Source organism: Lissotriton helveticus, chromosome 12, assembly GCF_964261635.1.
Source record: "Lissotriton helveticus chromosome 12, aLisHel1.1, whole genome shotgun sequence".
Taxonomy (NCBI): Eukaryota; Metazoa; Chordata; class Amphibia; order Caudata; family Salamandridae; genus Lissotriton; species Lissotriton helveticus.
In genome coordinates this window covers 444,567,164-444,584,602 of record NC_136073.1, presented here as the reverse complement: position 1 = coordinate 444,584,602, position 17,439 = coordinate 444,567,164, and the positions used below count along the sequence as shown (strand labels likewise).

Sequence of the window (17,439 nt, the reverse complement as noted above, 5' to 3'; positions counted from 1 at the left end):
ACAAACATTTTTATATAGAAAGTATTTTTATATACATCATCAAAAATTGAGTCAATAAAAACAGAGTGGTCGCCCAAACAAGAAAAAAAGAGTGCAAGAGAAACCGTGCTCAAGAAAGTAAAGTGAATGATCCGAGAGACGAGATCATAGAGGTGCTCAAAAAGTCATAATATTAAACACAACAATATCCAACATGTATATTGTATTTTTTTAAACCTGGCCAAATAATAAGATCAAAAAACAATATTGTTGCATCTAGGCATATCAGTCCTAGGGTTATTTAGCACTATGTACAATATTAATTGGTCCAAGGTTTACTACAAATGACGTCGACGTTTCGACTCGTCTTATGCCCATACGGAGATTTGAACCTGGGGAGTGCGAGTCTTCATCAGGACGAAGAGAATACAAGGGCAACCAAGGGATAAGGATAACCCCTACTGGTTGGGAGATACGGATAGGTGATGGTCTCAATTCCAAAAATGGCTAATACAATCCTCACTGGTGATTGATAGCAAAGTATCACATAGATGATACCCTGCTGATTGATTAATATCGCTAGCCAGCTGACAAATTTCTCACTGTTGAATAATGTCCGAAGTGGTACACAGTCGGTACCTGGTCGAGAAAAGGGGGGGGGTTTCTTTAGTGGGGAGGCTCACATCGTTCGCTCCACATCACGTGTACAAATTCGCTCCCACGTTGTCTTGGAAAACTAGTGGATAGTACCACACAATAAAGATTCTCAAAACCGGTAGGCAAACCTCAGGTTTGCCGTCGGGATCGTTTTGCGGTTGGATGAACTCTAGTCGGCTAGGGCTACCGGTTTAACATTGAGGAGCCTTACCTACCGGTTTTGAGAATCTTTATTGTGTGGTACTATCCACTAGTTTTCCAAGACAACGTGGGAGCGAATTTGTACACGTGATGTGGAGCGAACGATGTGAGCCTCCCCACTAAAGAACCCCCCCCCCCCCTTTTCTCGACCAGGTACCGACTGTGTACCACTTCGGACATTATTCAACAGTGAGAAATTTGTCAGCTGGCTAGCGATATTAATCAATCAGCAGGGTATCATCTATGTGATACTTTGCTATCAATCACCAGTGAGGATTGTATTAGCCATTTTTGGAATTGAGACCATCACCTATCCGTATCTCCCAACCAGTAGGGGTTATCCTTATCCCTTGGTTGCCCTTGTATTTTCTTCGTCCTGATGAAGACTCGCACTCCCCAGGTTCAAATCTCCGTATGGGCATAAGACGAGTCGAAACGTCGACGTCATTTGTAGTAAACCTTGGACCAATTAATATTGTACATAGTGCTAAATAACCCTAGGACTGATATGCCTAGATGCAACAATATTGTTTTTTGATCTTATTATTTGGCCAGGTTTCAAAAAATACAATATACATGTTGGATATTGTTGTGTTTAATATTATGACTTTTTGAGCACCTCTATGATCTCGTCTCTCGGATCATTCACTTTACTTTCTTGAGCACGGTTTCTCTTGCACTCTTTTTTTCTTGTTTGGGCGACCACTCTGTTTTTATTGACTCAATTTTTGGTGATGTATATAAAAATACTTTCTATATAAAATTGTTTGTTGTAGAAAATGGAAAACGAAATTAAAAATGTTTTCTCCTAACCGTGGTTTTATGTTAATCTTGTGGTACTAAATTTTCAGTACAGAGCATACTGTGTTGTGTAGTGGATGGACATCATGTTCTCCGCACCACAAACAGAATCTCTTCCATTTGAAGCGATAGGTTCTGATGGTAGACTGGGCAGGAGCCTGAGATAGAACAGCTCTACAGTCTGGAGAAATATCAAGGTCCTTAAACTCTAGGAAGTCAGGAGCCAGGCGTGCAAGTGCAGCGACTGAGGATCTGGATGCAGTATTTGTCCTTCCTCCCGTGTCAGCATTGAAAGTGTCGGCTTGAGGCGCAGTGGAGGTTGATGGGAGAGTATTAGAAGCTCTTGGAACCAATACTGTCTCGGCCAGCGAGGAGCAATTAGGATTAGAGAGCAACGCTCTCTCTTCATTTTCCTTAGAACCTTTGGGATGAGAGGAATCGGTGGGAAGGCATACGCAAAAATTCCGGTCCACCTCATCAACAGGGCATTTCCTCTCGATCCTTGCTGGTGGAACCTGCTGGCAAAATATATACATTTGCTGTTCTGTTGCGTGGCAAACAGGTCCAGCGTTGGTGTGCCCCAGAGCCGGCAAATTGTGTCTACTTGGCGTTGTTCGAGTTCCCACTCGTGACATCCTGTGAACGACCTGCTGAGATCGTCGGCCAGAGAGTTCTGAATTCCCTGTACATGCTCCGCTCTGAGGGAAATTTTGTGATGGATTAACCATTCCCACATTTCCTGCGCTTGCAGTGACAGGGCTAGAGATCTTGTGCCCCCTTGTTTGTTTACGTAAAACATGCTGGTGGTGTTGTCCGTGCGAACCAGCACTGCAGAGCCTGCAATTCTTGGCAGGAAGGCTCGCAAGGACAGAAAAATGGCCCTCAACTCGAGGCAGTTGATGTGTTTGTGCTTGTACTGATGAGACCACCGTCCCTGCACTCGAAGGTCTTGAAGATGGCCTCCCCAACCCTCCATGGAGGCATCTGTCGTCAGAGTAAGTTCCGGTACGGTCTGAAGAAATGTGAGCCCCGGAGACAAATTGTTCTTTGACGCCCACCATAGAAGAGCCCGTTTCATCTTGGGCGTGACCTTGATGCGGTCTTCGAATGATCCGTCTATCTGCCGCCACTGCCGATGCAATTCCTCCTGGAGAGGCCTCATTCTGAGTCGAGCCAGTGGGACTAGATGGAGTGCAGAGGAACACATCCCTAGCAGGGAAACAAACTGTCGGACCGAAAGAGACTTTCTTGCCCTTATTTGACTTGCCAGCTTTGTGATCCTGTCCTGACGAATTTGGGTCAAGAAGGCCTTGCACTGAAAAGTGTTCAATACTGCTCCCAGAAAAGTCAGAATTTGTTTGGGTTGCAGTTGAGATTTTTTGACGTTGAGGGTCAGGCCCAGATTTGAGAACATTGATAGGGCACTTTTGACCGATTGCCTCGTTGAACTTTTTGTTGGACTCTTTATTAACCAATCGTCGAGGTACGGGAACACTTGTATTCCCTGTGACCTCAACGCAGCTGCAACCGGAGCTAGAGTCTTGGTAAAGATTCTCGGTGCAGATTTCAGGCCGAAAGGGAGCACCTTGAATTGAAAATGGACACCAGCCACTGTGAATCTCAGATACTTGCGGTGGTTTGGGTGAATGGGAATGTGGAAGTAAGCGTCTTCCATATCCAGGGAAGCCATGAAATCGCCTTCCATGAGGCAATTGAGGACATCCGTGAGCGTCACCTTGCGGAAACTCTGCTTTTTCAGATATTTGTTTAAGTTTCGTAGATCCAAAATTGGACGCCACTCTCCTGAAACCTTTTCCACAAGGAAGAAGCGAGAATAAAACCCCTGATTTTTCTGGGATGTTGGAATTCTTTCTATCGCATTCTTGTGCAGCATCTTCATGGCTTCCATGTATAACAAATGAAGACGAGGGGGGGGGGGACCCCTGGGCAGTGATGTTGGAGGTTTCTGCAAGAACTCCAGAGTGTGTCCGTGTTTGACTATGTCCAGAACCCACTGATCTGAAGTTATCTTCCGCCACTGTTGATAAAAGACAGAGATCTTGGCGCCCACAGGGAGGGAAGGAAGGAAGGATGGTGTCCGGCAAAACTCACTGGCGCTTATTTGAATCGCGTCCCTGGTAGTTAGAACGTTGTTTCCCTCCTTGACGAGAGAAACCCGCTGATGACGACTGCCGATAGGACTGTTGGTAGTACGGCTTATTCTGAGTTTGATACTGGCGTTTTTGCTGATTCTGATAATGTCCTCTGGAAGAAAAACCACGGCCCCTTGCTCCTCTGAAAAAACCTCGCTTATACTGTAGTGTACCAAGCGATTTGGCCGTATCAGTATCCGTTTTGATCGCAAGCAATGCTTCATCTATGTGCTTGCCAAACAATAACTCTCCATCATAGGCCATGTCAAGTATTTTGGTCTGGACTTCAGGTCTGAAAGAAGTCGCCTTGAGCCATCCTTGCCGTCTGAGAACTGCCGCTCCGGCCAATTGTCTAAAGGCTGTATTAGAGATATCTAGGGCGCAATCGATAATCTCTGAAGCCGCCCGCTCGCCTTCCATGACAACCTTCCGGACTTCTTGAACACTGTCCTCGGGAATAAGGTTGACGAATTCCGACAGATCTGACCACATTTGTCTGTCATAACGTGCTAAAATTGCCAAAGAATTAGCAATCTTAACAGTAGCAGCGGCATTAGCTGAGAACTTTTTCCCAATCGCATCCAATCTCCTGCCCTCCTTGTCAGGAGGTGTTGAAATTGGTGCCGCCGGATTCTTGGATCTTTGTTGAGCCACCTGTAAAACCACTGAGTCAGGTCGTGGATGACCAATCAAACATGAAGGAGTATCCGGTGGTGCTCGATACTTCTTGTCCACTCTTGGAAGAACCGCCGGGATGGAAGCTGGCGTCTTCATTATATTAATCCCTTCTTTCCAAATATATTCAATGATAGGGATAGATCTGGATACCCTTCTATACCCTTCTTTGAAATCATGAAGAAAACAGTCAGTCTGCTCAACCGAAACTGTAATTTGAAATCTAGCAGCTGCCCGGTGCATGATGTTATGAAAACCTCCTATGTCTTCTGGCGGAGAATCTGAAGGTTGTGGTAAATTAGGAGAGGGCAAAGGAATGACGTAATCATTCCATGGTTCCGTAGGCGTGGAATCCGGAATTTCACCATCCTCTCTTTCATCCTCATCTGGAGAGGAGACGTCAACATCATCACCCCCAGTCCCGGTCAACCTCCTGCCTTGGAGAGTGTGAAGGATGTGGGGGGGAATTCCTCGGCATTTCTACTGGCACAGGATTCGTATTAGGCAGAGTTGGCGGAAACCTCTGGCGATAATCAGTCAGCATGGCCTGCAAATCTTGAATCAGAGAAGACGGAAGATGGGCCGTGTCTTCTGCGTGTTGTGGCTCATGATGATAAGGAGTAGCTAAATTCTCCTGATAGTAATGAACATCATCCTCATCTTCATCCTCTTGATATTTTATGTGTAACTGGGAAGGGTGATGGGCCACTCCAAAAGGCTCTTCATCATCCCCTTCATCATCAGAGTCTTCCTCCACGTAGTTTTCCAAAATATGCGAAGGCAAGAGGGAAGACAAATGAGAGTAACTCTGTCTCTGAAATGACTTCATCTGGAAATGGGTGTACTGTACCCTTACCGGAGATGTGGGCAATAAATGCGTAGACGGCACATTCAAAGAAACCAGTGCTGCTGTCGACGGTAGAAGAGAAACAGATGCGTGCGTCGTCGGTATTGTCATCGACGGCATCGTCATTGCTGTTGTAATCGTCGACGAGGCCTTCTTTGAAGTCGTCCTCGTAGACGGATCCGTCGACGGACTCTTCGTCGTCGAGCTTGTCGACAATGGAGCTGAAGCCTTCGTCGACGGGCTCGTCGTCGACGGAGTCTTCGTCGACGGAGTCTTCGTCGACGGAGTCTTCGTCGACGGGGTCTTCGTCGACGGGGTCTTCGTCGACGGGGTCTTCGTCGATGGGGTCTGCGTCGACGGGATCTTCGTCGACGGGATCTTCGTCGATGGAATCTTCGTCGACGGAATAGTGGAAACCTTCGTCGACTGGGGAGCCGTCGACGAGGCCGTCGACTGAAGCGATGACGAATGCTTCGTAGATGGGGATTTGGTCGTCGACGGAAGACCCGTCGACGACGGGCTTTTCCTCGATGATTTTTTATCAGATGAAGAAATCATGACGGACATCACAGGAGAAGTAATTGCTGAGGTGGTAACCGTACTTGAAGAAGTGGAGGACGTAGAATAGGTGGTGACAGTGAGAGAGGACACCAAAGAGACAGCTTTAGTGCGGACTGTACTCACAGTTGATGACTCTGTTGACGCAGCACTCTTTGTGGAATCAGAGGTTTTGTGAGAGAGTTTAGGTTTCTTCAGTCTCTCAGGAGAACACCTCTCTTTGGAACTGGCTCTCTTACTTGAGGTAGAGGCTCTGTCCTCGTCATCTGTGGCAGACGACTTCAGCCACAAAAGAACTCTTGCCTCTCTATCCCTGATGGTCTTAGGAGGGAAGGTTCGACATATCCTGCAATCCTTCACGACATGTGAAGGGTGCAAACAATAAATACAATCAGAGTGCTGGTCGTCCACATGTACCCTCTTCTTGAAGCAGGAACCACAAGCCTTGAAAAGAGCCTTCTTTTCAGACATCTTGAAGAAAATAGAAGAAATTTGAAGAAAACTGAGTAGGCACTCAGGGAGACTCCCTTACACACGAAGTGCGGTGAAAATCTGAGGAGAACTGCCTGGGCTGGGAAGGTTCTAGAGGGTGAGGTTAGCTGATTGGTTGAGGCTACATTTTCAGTTCTTTTTACATAATGAGGTAAATAGGCTGCTAAGTTTTGGGCCTAGTTGGGCCTATATCCTTTTCTAGCCTACTACTAATGGTTTTTAGGCACTGCTATTATATATATAATTTACCGTGGGACTCCCGCCTCGACGACGGGGAATGATTCAGGCATGTGAATCTATGAAAGATACCCCAATACTGGATAACTTATGCTTTCCTTCCTAATGAAAAAGGATTTAGACTTAGCCTCAATTCTGTGTTGCATTTTGATTTTGGAGTTCATTACATTATGCCTTCTGTGCCGAATTAATTATATTCATAGGTTCGGCTCTGTATTGATTTTTATGTACCTATATTCACTGATTCTCAGATGTGTCTATATCCAATTATTTTTGGCCTTATAATAAAATCCATAAACTGGAATTCGGAGTCTGTGATCTTATAAACATGACTAAATTGTAAGTATAATCTTGAAGTGTTTACTCCCCTCAACCACTTTCAGCAGGCAAATAAAAGACCATCAGTTCTAAATTAGGAAGGGAAGGCAAGGACTAAATGTAGCGTAATCAAATAGTAGCAGAAGATCATTTGCCTCTAAAGTGAGGGGAGAATAAGGGATTTAGAGTAAAAGCAGAGGAAAATTGGGCTCTGGACTTGGAGTAGACGATGGCTAAAAACAAAGATTGATGCTGATGGTGCAGCAGAAACAGTGGTAGCGTGAGTATGAAACTGTGTGATGTGCTAGATTGCGGGGATGAATTAATTGTGTGATGTCTTGCGAAGTGGGAATGTAAGTCGAGTGATTGTGGGTTAATTGGTTTACTGGTCTGGGCACGTGCGGATCAGGAAGTTTGGTGAGCGGACTCAAGAGAAGTCTAAGATCCCGGGATAGTTTTGCACATGTGATTGTCCGATCAAAATTGAGGGTGTTGTGAAGCGCTATTGGTGATCCACTTGTAATAGGGAATTTTGTGGGAATGAAAGAGTAATGTTGAGGTGGAAAGCCTCAGGTACCGGGGGTATACTACAGCGATTGTGCGACCTACGCAGGTCTGTGGTCACAGCGGATGTGCTTGTAAGAGTGTTCTATCGATCTTTTAGCGGACGGACAATTACTTGTTTATGTTACTGTAAGTTGTTGTTGCTGTAGTGGGAAGAAGTTACTTGGTTAATATCTTTGGTTATAAAGTTACTTGTAGTACGAGTGTGTGAGCGAGTGTACAAAGTGAAATTGTAAAGGAGTGTGAGCCACTGCTACGAGGGAGTTGTGACGTCAGTGCGAGCCACCCTGGGGTAGGTGGGTTGGTGGAAGTTCGTCAGATGTTTAATATTGAATTTTGTAAGTATGGGCGAAATTCGCTAAATTCTCAACCGCGATTCGCCAATTTCGCAAACTCTGCGAACTCGCAGATTTTTTTTTGTCCGTTCGTGATGTTTTTTTACAAGTTCGGGAACGCGAACTTACTTGTGTGGTCGCAACGGTCGCGACCATTTTGTTTCCACATGTCCAGCCTGATCGCGACCCTGTGGTTCATCATGGCCACCCTCCGGTTCATCACTGCCACCCTCTGGTTCATCACTGCCACCCTCTGGTTCACCACTGCCACCCTCTGGTTCATCACTGTCACCATCTGGTTCACTGCTGCCACCCTCTGGTTCATCACTATCACCCTCTGGTTCACCACTGCCACCCTCTGGTTCATCAAAGCACCCTCTGGTTCACCACTGCCACCCTCTGGGCCATCACTGCCACCCTCTGGTTCATCACTGCCATCCTCTGGTTAATCACTGTCGCCCTCTGGTTCATCACTGTCACCCTCTGGTTCATCACTGCCACCCTCTGGTTCATCACTGCCACCCTCTGGTTCACCACTGTCACCCTCTGGTTCACCACTGCCACCCTCTGGTTCATCACTGCCACCCTCTGGTTCACCACGGTCACCCTCTGGTTCACCACTGCCACCCTCTGGTTCATCACTGCCACCCTCTGGTTCACCACGGTCACCCTCTGGTTCATCACAGCACCCTCTGGTTCACCACTGCCACCCTCTGGTTCATTACTGCCACCCTCTGGTTCACCACTGTCACCTTCTGGTTCATCACAGCACCATCTGGTTCATCACAGCACCCTCTGGTTCACCACTGCCACCCTCTGGTTCACCACTGGCACCCTCTGGTTCATCACTGCCACCCTCTGGTTCATCACTGCCACCCTCTGGTTCACCACTGTCACCCTCTGGTTCATCACTGCCACCCTCTGGTTCACCACTGCCACCCTCTGGGTCATCACTGCCACCCTCTGGTTCACCACTGCCACCCTCTGGTTCATCACAGCACCCACTGGTTCACCACTGCACCTCCTGGTTCATCACAGCACCCTCTGGTTCACCACTGCACCTTCTGATTCATCACAGCACCCTCTGGTTCACCACTGTAGATTATGGGGAGAAAGCACACCTGCCCAGCCTCAACCAAGACAAATTAATTTGGGGCTGGTTAATGTGTTACTGAATTTGAGCTTCAAGTCCGGCACCTGCTTCCTTATCTGTAAGTGCTTCCTGGAGCATTGCGCCATACTTGTAACTATTCTCTGACCCTGCTTGGCACCGTGGTGCTCGTGACGAGCCCAGCTTGTCATGAATCACAGTGGAGGTGGGCTCATGACGAGCGGGGCTTGTCACAACTCCGCCCACTCAATTCAATTCATAAAGCTTTATTCGGTGCATACAAAAATTACAATAAAAGCACATGAGAGACACATAGAATAACAAGTATTGCAGAATTTAACAAAATACACATACATAAGAGCTAAAACAACATAGTTTTTCTGGCATAAATTGATTGGTTTAAAAATGTAGCAGTAAAAAAGCATATATCCACAGATTGCATGTTAAAAATTAATTTCATTGCATCATTGATAGATCGAGAACCATATTTGATATGGTAGGACTCCATACTATAGTGTGGCTGCAAAATTAGCATACAATTACAGAGAAAGAGGGAGAATTTGCTTTCCCTCATTATGGGTCATTTCGGATGGAAGTGCTGTACCAGCTGAGAGGAGTGATGTCTTATCTGAAGCCTCCACCTAGACCAATGCAATTTGAGGCATTAGATGTGTGGATGAGATCAGCAATGGTGAAGAGAAGATTCACAGGGAAGAATTAAGAAAGCAATGAAGGCATATCAGGATGCTAGGTGGGATGCACAAGTGAAGAGGTGGAGAGTAGACACCATAGAAGGAGAGCTCTTATATCCATTCAGGTTGCTACAAGGAGGGTCTGAAGGACAGAGTAAGACAGAGGAGTACAGTGATACAGATGACAGTTTTCTAGAGAGACTGTTAGCAGAACGCCCTCGACCTTATGATTCCAGGTTGGAGCTGGAGAGAATGCAGCAACCTGGGGAAGCTTTAGGAGTGGGTCGAACGAGTTCAGAGGAGCACACAACAGGAGTAAGAGGGAGAATGGCAGTGGGAATAAGAATTCCAGAGGGGTCAGGAGGGCCAGGATATGCAGACCCTGAGCACAATGTAAGTGCATGTGCCATGCATTTACCAGACTCACTTAGGGTACCAGTTAAAATTGAACCTGTGGTTTCGATCTATAACCCAAGTGAGGGAGCAAGTGAAAGTCAATTAATTTTTCAAGGTAAAAATGCGGTATATCCACATTGCATTTTGGCCCATTTCCTGTTGCGGGCACTAGGCCTACACACACAAGTGAGGTACCATTTTTATCGGGAGACTCTGTAAAATGCAGAGTGGGTGGAATTTTGAGGATCCACACAGATTCCAGAACTTTTCATAAGAGAAATGTGCGGTAAATGTGTTGTTTTTGACAAAGTTTGAGGTTTGCAAGGGATTCTGGGTAACATAACCTAGTGAGAGTCAAACGAGTCACCCACCCTGGATTTCCCTGGGTGTCTACTTTAAAATGTAGAGGTTTGCTAGATTTTCCTAGGTGGCAGCTGAGCTAGGGTTCAAAATCTACAGCTAGGCACTTTGCTAAAAAAGGGGTCTGTTTTCACATAAAAAATGTGGTGTGTCCACATTGCGTTTTCGGCCATTTCCTGTCGCGGGCACTCGGCCTACCCACACAAGTAAGGTACCATTTTTATTGGGAGACTTATGGGAATAAAGAATTGTAGAGCAACTGTTGTTATCTAGTGACTTTCTATGTATTTCTGCCTTACAAATGTAAGACAATGTGGAAAAAAGAAGTCACTTTCAAAAATGTCCTATAATTTACATGCTAGTACGGGTACACAGAATTTTGGAGATGTGCAAATAGATACTGTTTTTAAACTCTATATTTTTTTCCTATTTCGGAAATACATAGTTGTCTTTTTCACTCTTTAAATTTTACCAAATTAATTGCTATATACCCAGTAGACAATGAAAAATCATTGCAAGATGCTGCTCAGATATTGGCTCTGGGTTTCTCGGGTTCTTGGTGAACCTACAAGTACTATATATGCTGACAACCAGAAGGGTTCAGTAGATGTAACGGTATATTTCTTTTAAATATATGTCATACTTAGAAGACATTACAGGCACAAATGTCTGGTTTTTTTCAACTCATTTTCAATTTCTCTTATTTTTAACTGTTAGTTCCAATAACAAAACCTTGAAGGATCAACACAAATGACCCTTTCCTGAACTTAAAATGTCTAGTTTTCAGAAATACATAGCTTTCCGGGATCCATTATTGCTTCCATACCCATTTCTCCACTAACTGGAAGGAGGTTGAAAGCACAGAAAGTAGCAAAAATAAGCTATGTCTCAGAAAAATGGCAAACTGTGTAGAAAATGTTGGTTTACTGACAAAAGTCTGCTTGTCACTGAAAGCTGGGAAGATGGTGATTTTAGCACCACAAACCCTTTGTTGATGCCATTTGTAGGGAAAAAAACAGACGCTTTGTCCTGCAGCACTTTTTCCCCATTTCCCCCCAAAAACACATTTTGCTGTATTTTGGCTAATTTCTGGGTCCCCACCAGAGGAATCCAGAAACCCTGGGTACCTTTAAAATCCTCATGATGTTGAAAGAAAAGGACATAAATTTGGCATGGATAGCTTATGTGACAGAATGTTACAGGGGCCTAGGCGCTAACTACCCCAAATATACAAAAAAGGCTTAGCACGGGGGCGGGGAGCCCTGGCAGCGAAGTGTTTAAGCCAGTTTAAGTGTTAGCTTGCAAAAGGAGATTGGTGCAAACTGTGTTCACTCCTTGCTTGCACTTGGTAGTTAGTATCTGTTGTAATCTGCACTAATCTTTCATAATTTTATATGTTACCAATAGACAAGCAAATAGTAAAGTGCCCTTGTTACTTGCACAATCGCTCGTCAGATAGTGCTTAATCTTGACAATTTAGCCAGCAGATGGGTAAACAGTAAAGTTTCTCTTCTATTTGCAAGGCTGCCGGCTGAATAGTAAATCATTTCTACTATTTAGCGAGCAGCAGTATAAATAGTGAAGTTTCCTTGCTATTCTTTAGCCAACTTCCAAACACTCCATAATCTCTACTATTTAGTCAGCAGCCAGGTAAATAGTAAAGTTCCTCTGCTATTTGCAGGGCTACTGATCAAATTGTAAGTAGCGGGCAGTTAAATTGCAGAGAAAATTCACTATTAACCCAGTGGCCTGCCAAATAACCACCAGTTTGTGCATTTGCTTTGGCAAAGGAGAAATAGTGAGTTTTGTACCTTTACTCAGCACCAATCTTAGGATAGGCAAAACTCCAACCACAGCAGTGTTAACATCTTTAATACACAGGCATATTCAGGCACAGTAACAAAAATGTAAACTTCACTTCCAGAAGAGGTTCAGTAAAGACAGCAGCATTGCATGCCTTATTGACACAGACAACCTAAAAGCAAGGATCACATAAGGGCCAGTTTCTCTCCCACAAAAGACAGGGACTGCAGAAAGTATAGAGGCCTTCAAACAGCACATACACAATGAATGCAGGTGAAGCAATAACTTCCATCACATAAGCAATCACACAACCATACACCTGCACATAAGCAAGCAGTACATTACAGAAAATTGGAGGACAATTTTTCCATCCCATTGCATATGGGAAGAGATGTGGCCTGAAGGCGAGACCTGCTAACCCTGTAACTGACGAACCGGGTTCCAAACAAGGCCTCATGTTAGCACGTTGTAATTCTGGGCAAATCACTTAGGGCCATATTTATAGTTTTGTGGCATGCCTTTGGAAACATAGTGGGAGTTATAACCAGGAGGAATGGATGATGGGTTTAGGAGGCAGAGGGCAACCAGCATTGTGCAGTATGACTTCACCCACTAAATGAGGTGCCTTAATGCCTTTGATGGTGTTCCTTCAGCTAGGTTACCTTGGGTGAGAGTGCAACAAAGTCCTGGTGATTCAATGTGGGTCGTAATAATAAATATTAAGTTTGTGGCCATAGTGGTAAAAATGGTCCCTGAAATCCGGGATCAGTCTCAAACAATGCATAGGTGGTCTGGTATAGGGAAACTATGTCCCTGTGATCCAGATGGGGAGAGCAATCAACCAGTGTGGAGCACGGAAGTCTGTGATCAGAAAGTGGATCCACTGATACAGGGAGCATGTCTAAAGCGGTCCAGAATGGAAATAGAAAATAGACCAGAGAAAGATATAATGCCATGGCGGCCTTCTTGGAGGGGAGAAGTCCACAAAAAGTGCAGACACACAAAAGACAAGAATATCAAAAATACAGATGTACATTATCAAGAGAACATGTAAAAATGAAAATGCAACTGACATTACAAGTACAAGGAAGCATATTAAACATGGGCGATATTTGTGTATGCATAGGGTGGGGATGGCGATATGCTCAAGTGCATTGTCCAGCAGCATAGAGTGTAAAACAGTCCGAACACCACAGCCTCAGCCATGTGTGTTCTGACATCGCAAGCATATCCTCACCTGTCTTAATGACGCATATGCGTGGTTAAGGCAGTGAGCGGACTAGCTCCTGGCTGCAATAGGAAGACCTCATCAGGAAGAGAGGTGTGGTGGGTTAAGTGGGGCTGGGCTGGGTAGTTTTCTGGGCTGGTGGGTTGGGGTAGGTTTATGGGTTGAGGGAATCAGGGTCGTTTTTTGGGCTGGGGGAGTCGGAGGTAGTTTCTGGGCTGAGGGGGGGTCCAGTAGTTTTCAGGGCTGGGGCAGTCGGGTACTTTTCACGGCTGGGGGAGGGTCGGAGTAGTTTTTGTAATTAGGGGTTCGGGTATTAGGCCTAAGGGCACTGGAAGGGGTTCGGGTAGTTTTAGGGACAGCACAAAGGTAGGAAGGGGTCAGGGTAGTGTTTGTAAAGGAACATGATTGTAGGCCTGAAAGCAGGGGAGGGGAATGGGTAGTCTGGGTTATTTTTAGGACTTAGGGGAGGGAAGGGTAGATTTTAGGGTTGGGGGTCAGGGTAGTTTTTTAAAATAGGGGATTAGGTTTTAGGCATAAGGGCGGTGGAAAGGGTTGGGGTATGTTTAGGGACAGAGCAGGGTGGTGGGCGGGAGTCGGGGTAGTGTTTGTTAAGGGCTAGAGACAGAGTGGGGGTTAGGAGGGGTTCAGGGTATTTAGACCTCAAGAGGGGCAGGTAGGGAGTTTGTAGCTTTAGGCAGATGGAGGGGGGGTCATGACCTTAGTCATGCATACCTCTTTACCATTCATGCCTTTACCATGAAATTACGTGGTAAAGGCATACGTGGTAGAACAATGCATGATTAAGACGCATTCGTGGTTTAGGGTGCGTGGTAGAGAGTGAAGCATGGTTTAGCCATGCGTACCTCTATCATACAACCGTATAGAGGATATGCTGCAGCAAGTTGAAACTGAGGAAAAGTCTTTATGTCCATGAGGTCCAGTCCTCTTGAGGGCTTAGACCAAATTTCACTTTTGCCTTTCCCAGAATTTACTTGGGTTCTTCTTTCTTCAGAACCCATTCCAAATGGCCTCCTCTTTCAGAAGTCACTGAAACTATTTGCCACCAGAAGTTATCCTCTGAATGTCCATGTTAAGTAAAATGTTTGGCTGATGGTGCAGTGAGGACCTTATATCTGCAATGGGTCCTGCGTTGTTTAACTTGAAACTTTATCTTTTGGGGGGGTGCCCAATATAAAATAGCTTACAATGGCAAAATATGCCATACACAACATTACAGGTATTGCAGTTGGAAATCTGATTTTAGCTGAACATCTGTGTTGCCATGAATGATTGTCCTACTTTCAATGGGGAATAGACACATGCTACAGTACTCAGTCCAACAAGGGGTCAAATGCCCCAGCTCCACTGGGAAGCAACACATGGACCAGGTGGTCTTTCCGTTTTTTTCCTTTTTGTATGCAAACATTGGAAGTTCTTATAAAAGGTTCCCAGCTGCCAACACTTTCCAGTGATTTTCAATACATTTAGAAACAGCTTTAGATGTTGTGACACACACTATTCTTTGAGATCTGTCTTTTTGTTTGGGGTGTCAATAATGTGTCTTGTGGACAATCCCACACCCTTTTCATGGAGTGTTTTATAAGGTGTTAGGGATACCTACTGGATAGTGATTTGTTGGGAAGTACTCCTTCTCCTTGAAGAAGTCTGCTCTATGATTGCAGTTATTGCAAATATTTTAAAAAAAATACTATATGGTAAAGACTTGTGGATGATAACTGGAAAATGCCAAGAGAGTGTTTGTTTCGATCGGTTTGTGACGGAGAGTGGTGTAGACCTAGTCATTCTCTATTTTGATACTGAGAGTCAGAAGTGAGAGATCAGGGTTGTGGCTGTGAATGGTAAAGTTAAGGCCACTACAGTTTTGATTTAGCCTTTACTGAAATTGAATGAGGGTGGAGCGAGCACATAGCCATATGAGGAAGATATCATCAATGTACCTTTTGCAGAGAATAATTGTGATTCAGGAAGGATTTGTGAGTGATAGGTTGATGAAGACTCAAGATTGTCCATGTACTGCATGGACAAAGTTGGGAGCAAAACCCGCTCCCATAGATATGCCCTTGATTTGGAGGAAGAAAAAATGTCCAATTATAGAGATGATGAAAGGAATTATTCGAAGCCACATTAAAGCTGTCCTTGGTGCCGTTTCAATAGACAACACACATTGGTCGCCTTCTCTGAGACTTATGTCTGATTTTGCAGCTCACATCCTTCAGTTTATGGAGGCAATCTGCTTCTTCTCGGTGCAGCAGTCAACTTGCTTGAAAAGTATATAAGGGCACCATGCTGACACCAATATGCACCAGGGCACGATGCATAAAGATGAAAGGACTCTGGGCCAGATGTACGACCATAGAATTTAGCGAGTCGCAAATTGCGCTCAATTTTGAGTCACAATTTGTGAGTCGCAAAATGTTATGTACAACAGTGTCTTAGACACTGTTTGCGATTCCCAATGGGGTCGCAAATTGCATGCCTCATGAATATTAATGAGGCACTCGCAATTTGCGATCCCATTGGGAAGGACTGGCCCTCCCAGGTATGGTGGCCTGCTGGGCTCAGCAGACCTCCATGTCTGGGACTGCTTTTAAATAAAGCAGTTTATTTTTTTAAATGTAGCCCATTTTCCTTAAAGAAAAATGGGATGCATGTAAAAAAAGAAAAATGAAATGTTTCGTTTCAGTTTTCTAAGGGCAGGTAGTGGTCCCTGGGACTACTGCCTGCCCCCCAAAAATATTTTCCCCTGCATTCACAAAGGGGAAGGGGTCCCCTGGGGTCCCCTTCCCATTTGTGAGTGCTTTACCACCCTTCTGAGAAGAGTGGTAAATTGTGTTTGTTTTCTAACCGCAATTGCGGTCGCAAAACAGTCTTACATAGTGCTCAGACTCGCTATTAGGAAGGGACGCCCTTGGAACGCCCCTTCCTAATAGCGAGTCACAAATCCTATTTAACGAGTCGCAAAATAATTGTGACTCGCTAAATAGGATTAGTACATGGCCCATATATATTTTGCATGTGCAAACGGGTCACAAACTTGTTTACGCATGCAAAATAGGGTCGTACATCCGGCCCACTGTGATTGTAGGATGAATGAAGAATTTATGAAGCTTAGCATAACTTCCTGTCCCAAGCACCACTCTTATTACATCTACCCCATTGGTTCCAAATAGTGATAAGATTCCACAGTGGAAAAACTATAAAATTGCACAAGAACTGAAAGCTTTGGTAGCTAACGTTCATGGTGGAAGGCCTTCATAAACCTCTAATAGATTTGTGTAACCTTTAGAAAGTTATAAGGAATAACGATTTTTATCTGTCTTTGGCTACACACATTGTCATTACTACTAAAATACAATTATATTTTAAAGCAGCCAGTCTAAAATGCAAAGATTGTCAACGATTTAACAATACACAATATGAAAGAAAATATGGGCAGCCTTTGTCTAATCAGTGTACATTTCAAACTGCAGAAAATGTAATTTTAGAACACAAAGTCACAAATATCATGAAATGGGCAAACGTTTACTCTGTAACAAATACAGTATAGAAAGAAACAAAACTCATGATACCAATATGCTGCTATAAAATCTAAACGGATAAAGTAGTCAAGTTACTTCCATCAAATGGGCAACACTTGACATTGACAAAAACTATACACTGGCAACCTGGCATGGACCTGACCCGACTAACTTCCGACTAAATTACACATTCTAGGAAATAAGGTGCTATAGTCATGTTATAATAATTGTGACATGGGTTATGAGCATGCCAGCATATAGGTTTTGTTCACGTCAATGTACGTAGATGTGTGGTAAGGTACTCTTGTACCTGCCACATTTGAATGTTTTGTCAGATGTGAAAAAGAACTTACCGTAGCTTCTTTTAATCTTCTGAAATCTATATTGAGGTAGGCTTTTATTCCATTATATGCACCAGGCAATGTAATTCCATGGATGAGTAAAACGAACAATACAACATAAGGCAGGGTGGCTGTAATCCACACAACCTGAA

General features: G+C 44.5%; 1 protein-coding gene across 1 annotated transcript in view; it reads right to left on the bottom strand.

Moving 5' to 3' along the window:
• Window positions 1–17,439, bottom strand: part of SLC6A2 (solute carrier family 6 member 2) — a 1,355,875-nt gene that overhangs the window by 775,756 nt on the left and 562,680 nt on the right. The window contains exon 6 of the mRNA XM_078668346.1: window positions 17,300–17,434. Coding sequence (XP_078524472.1) covers window positions 17,300–17,434 — 135 coding nt within the window. The remainder of the gene's footprint in view (window positions 1–17,299; window positions 17,435–17,439) is intronic.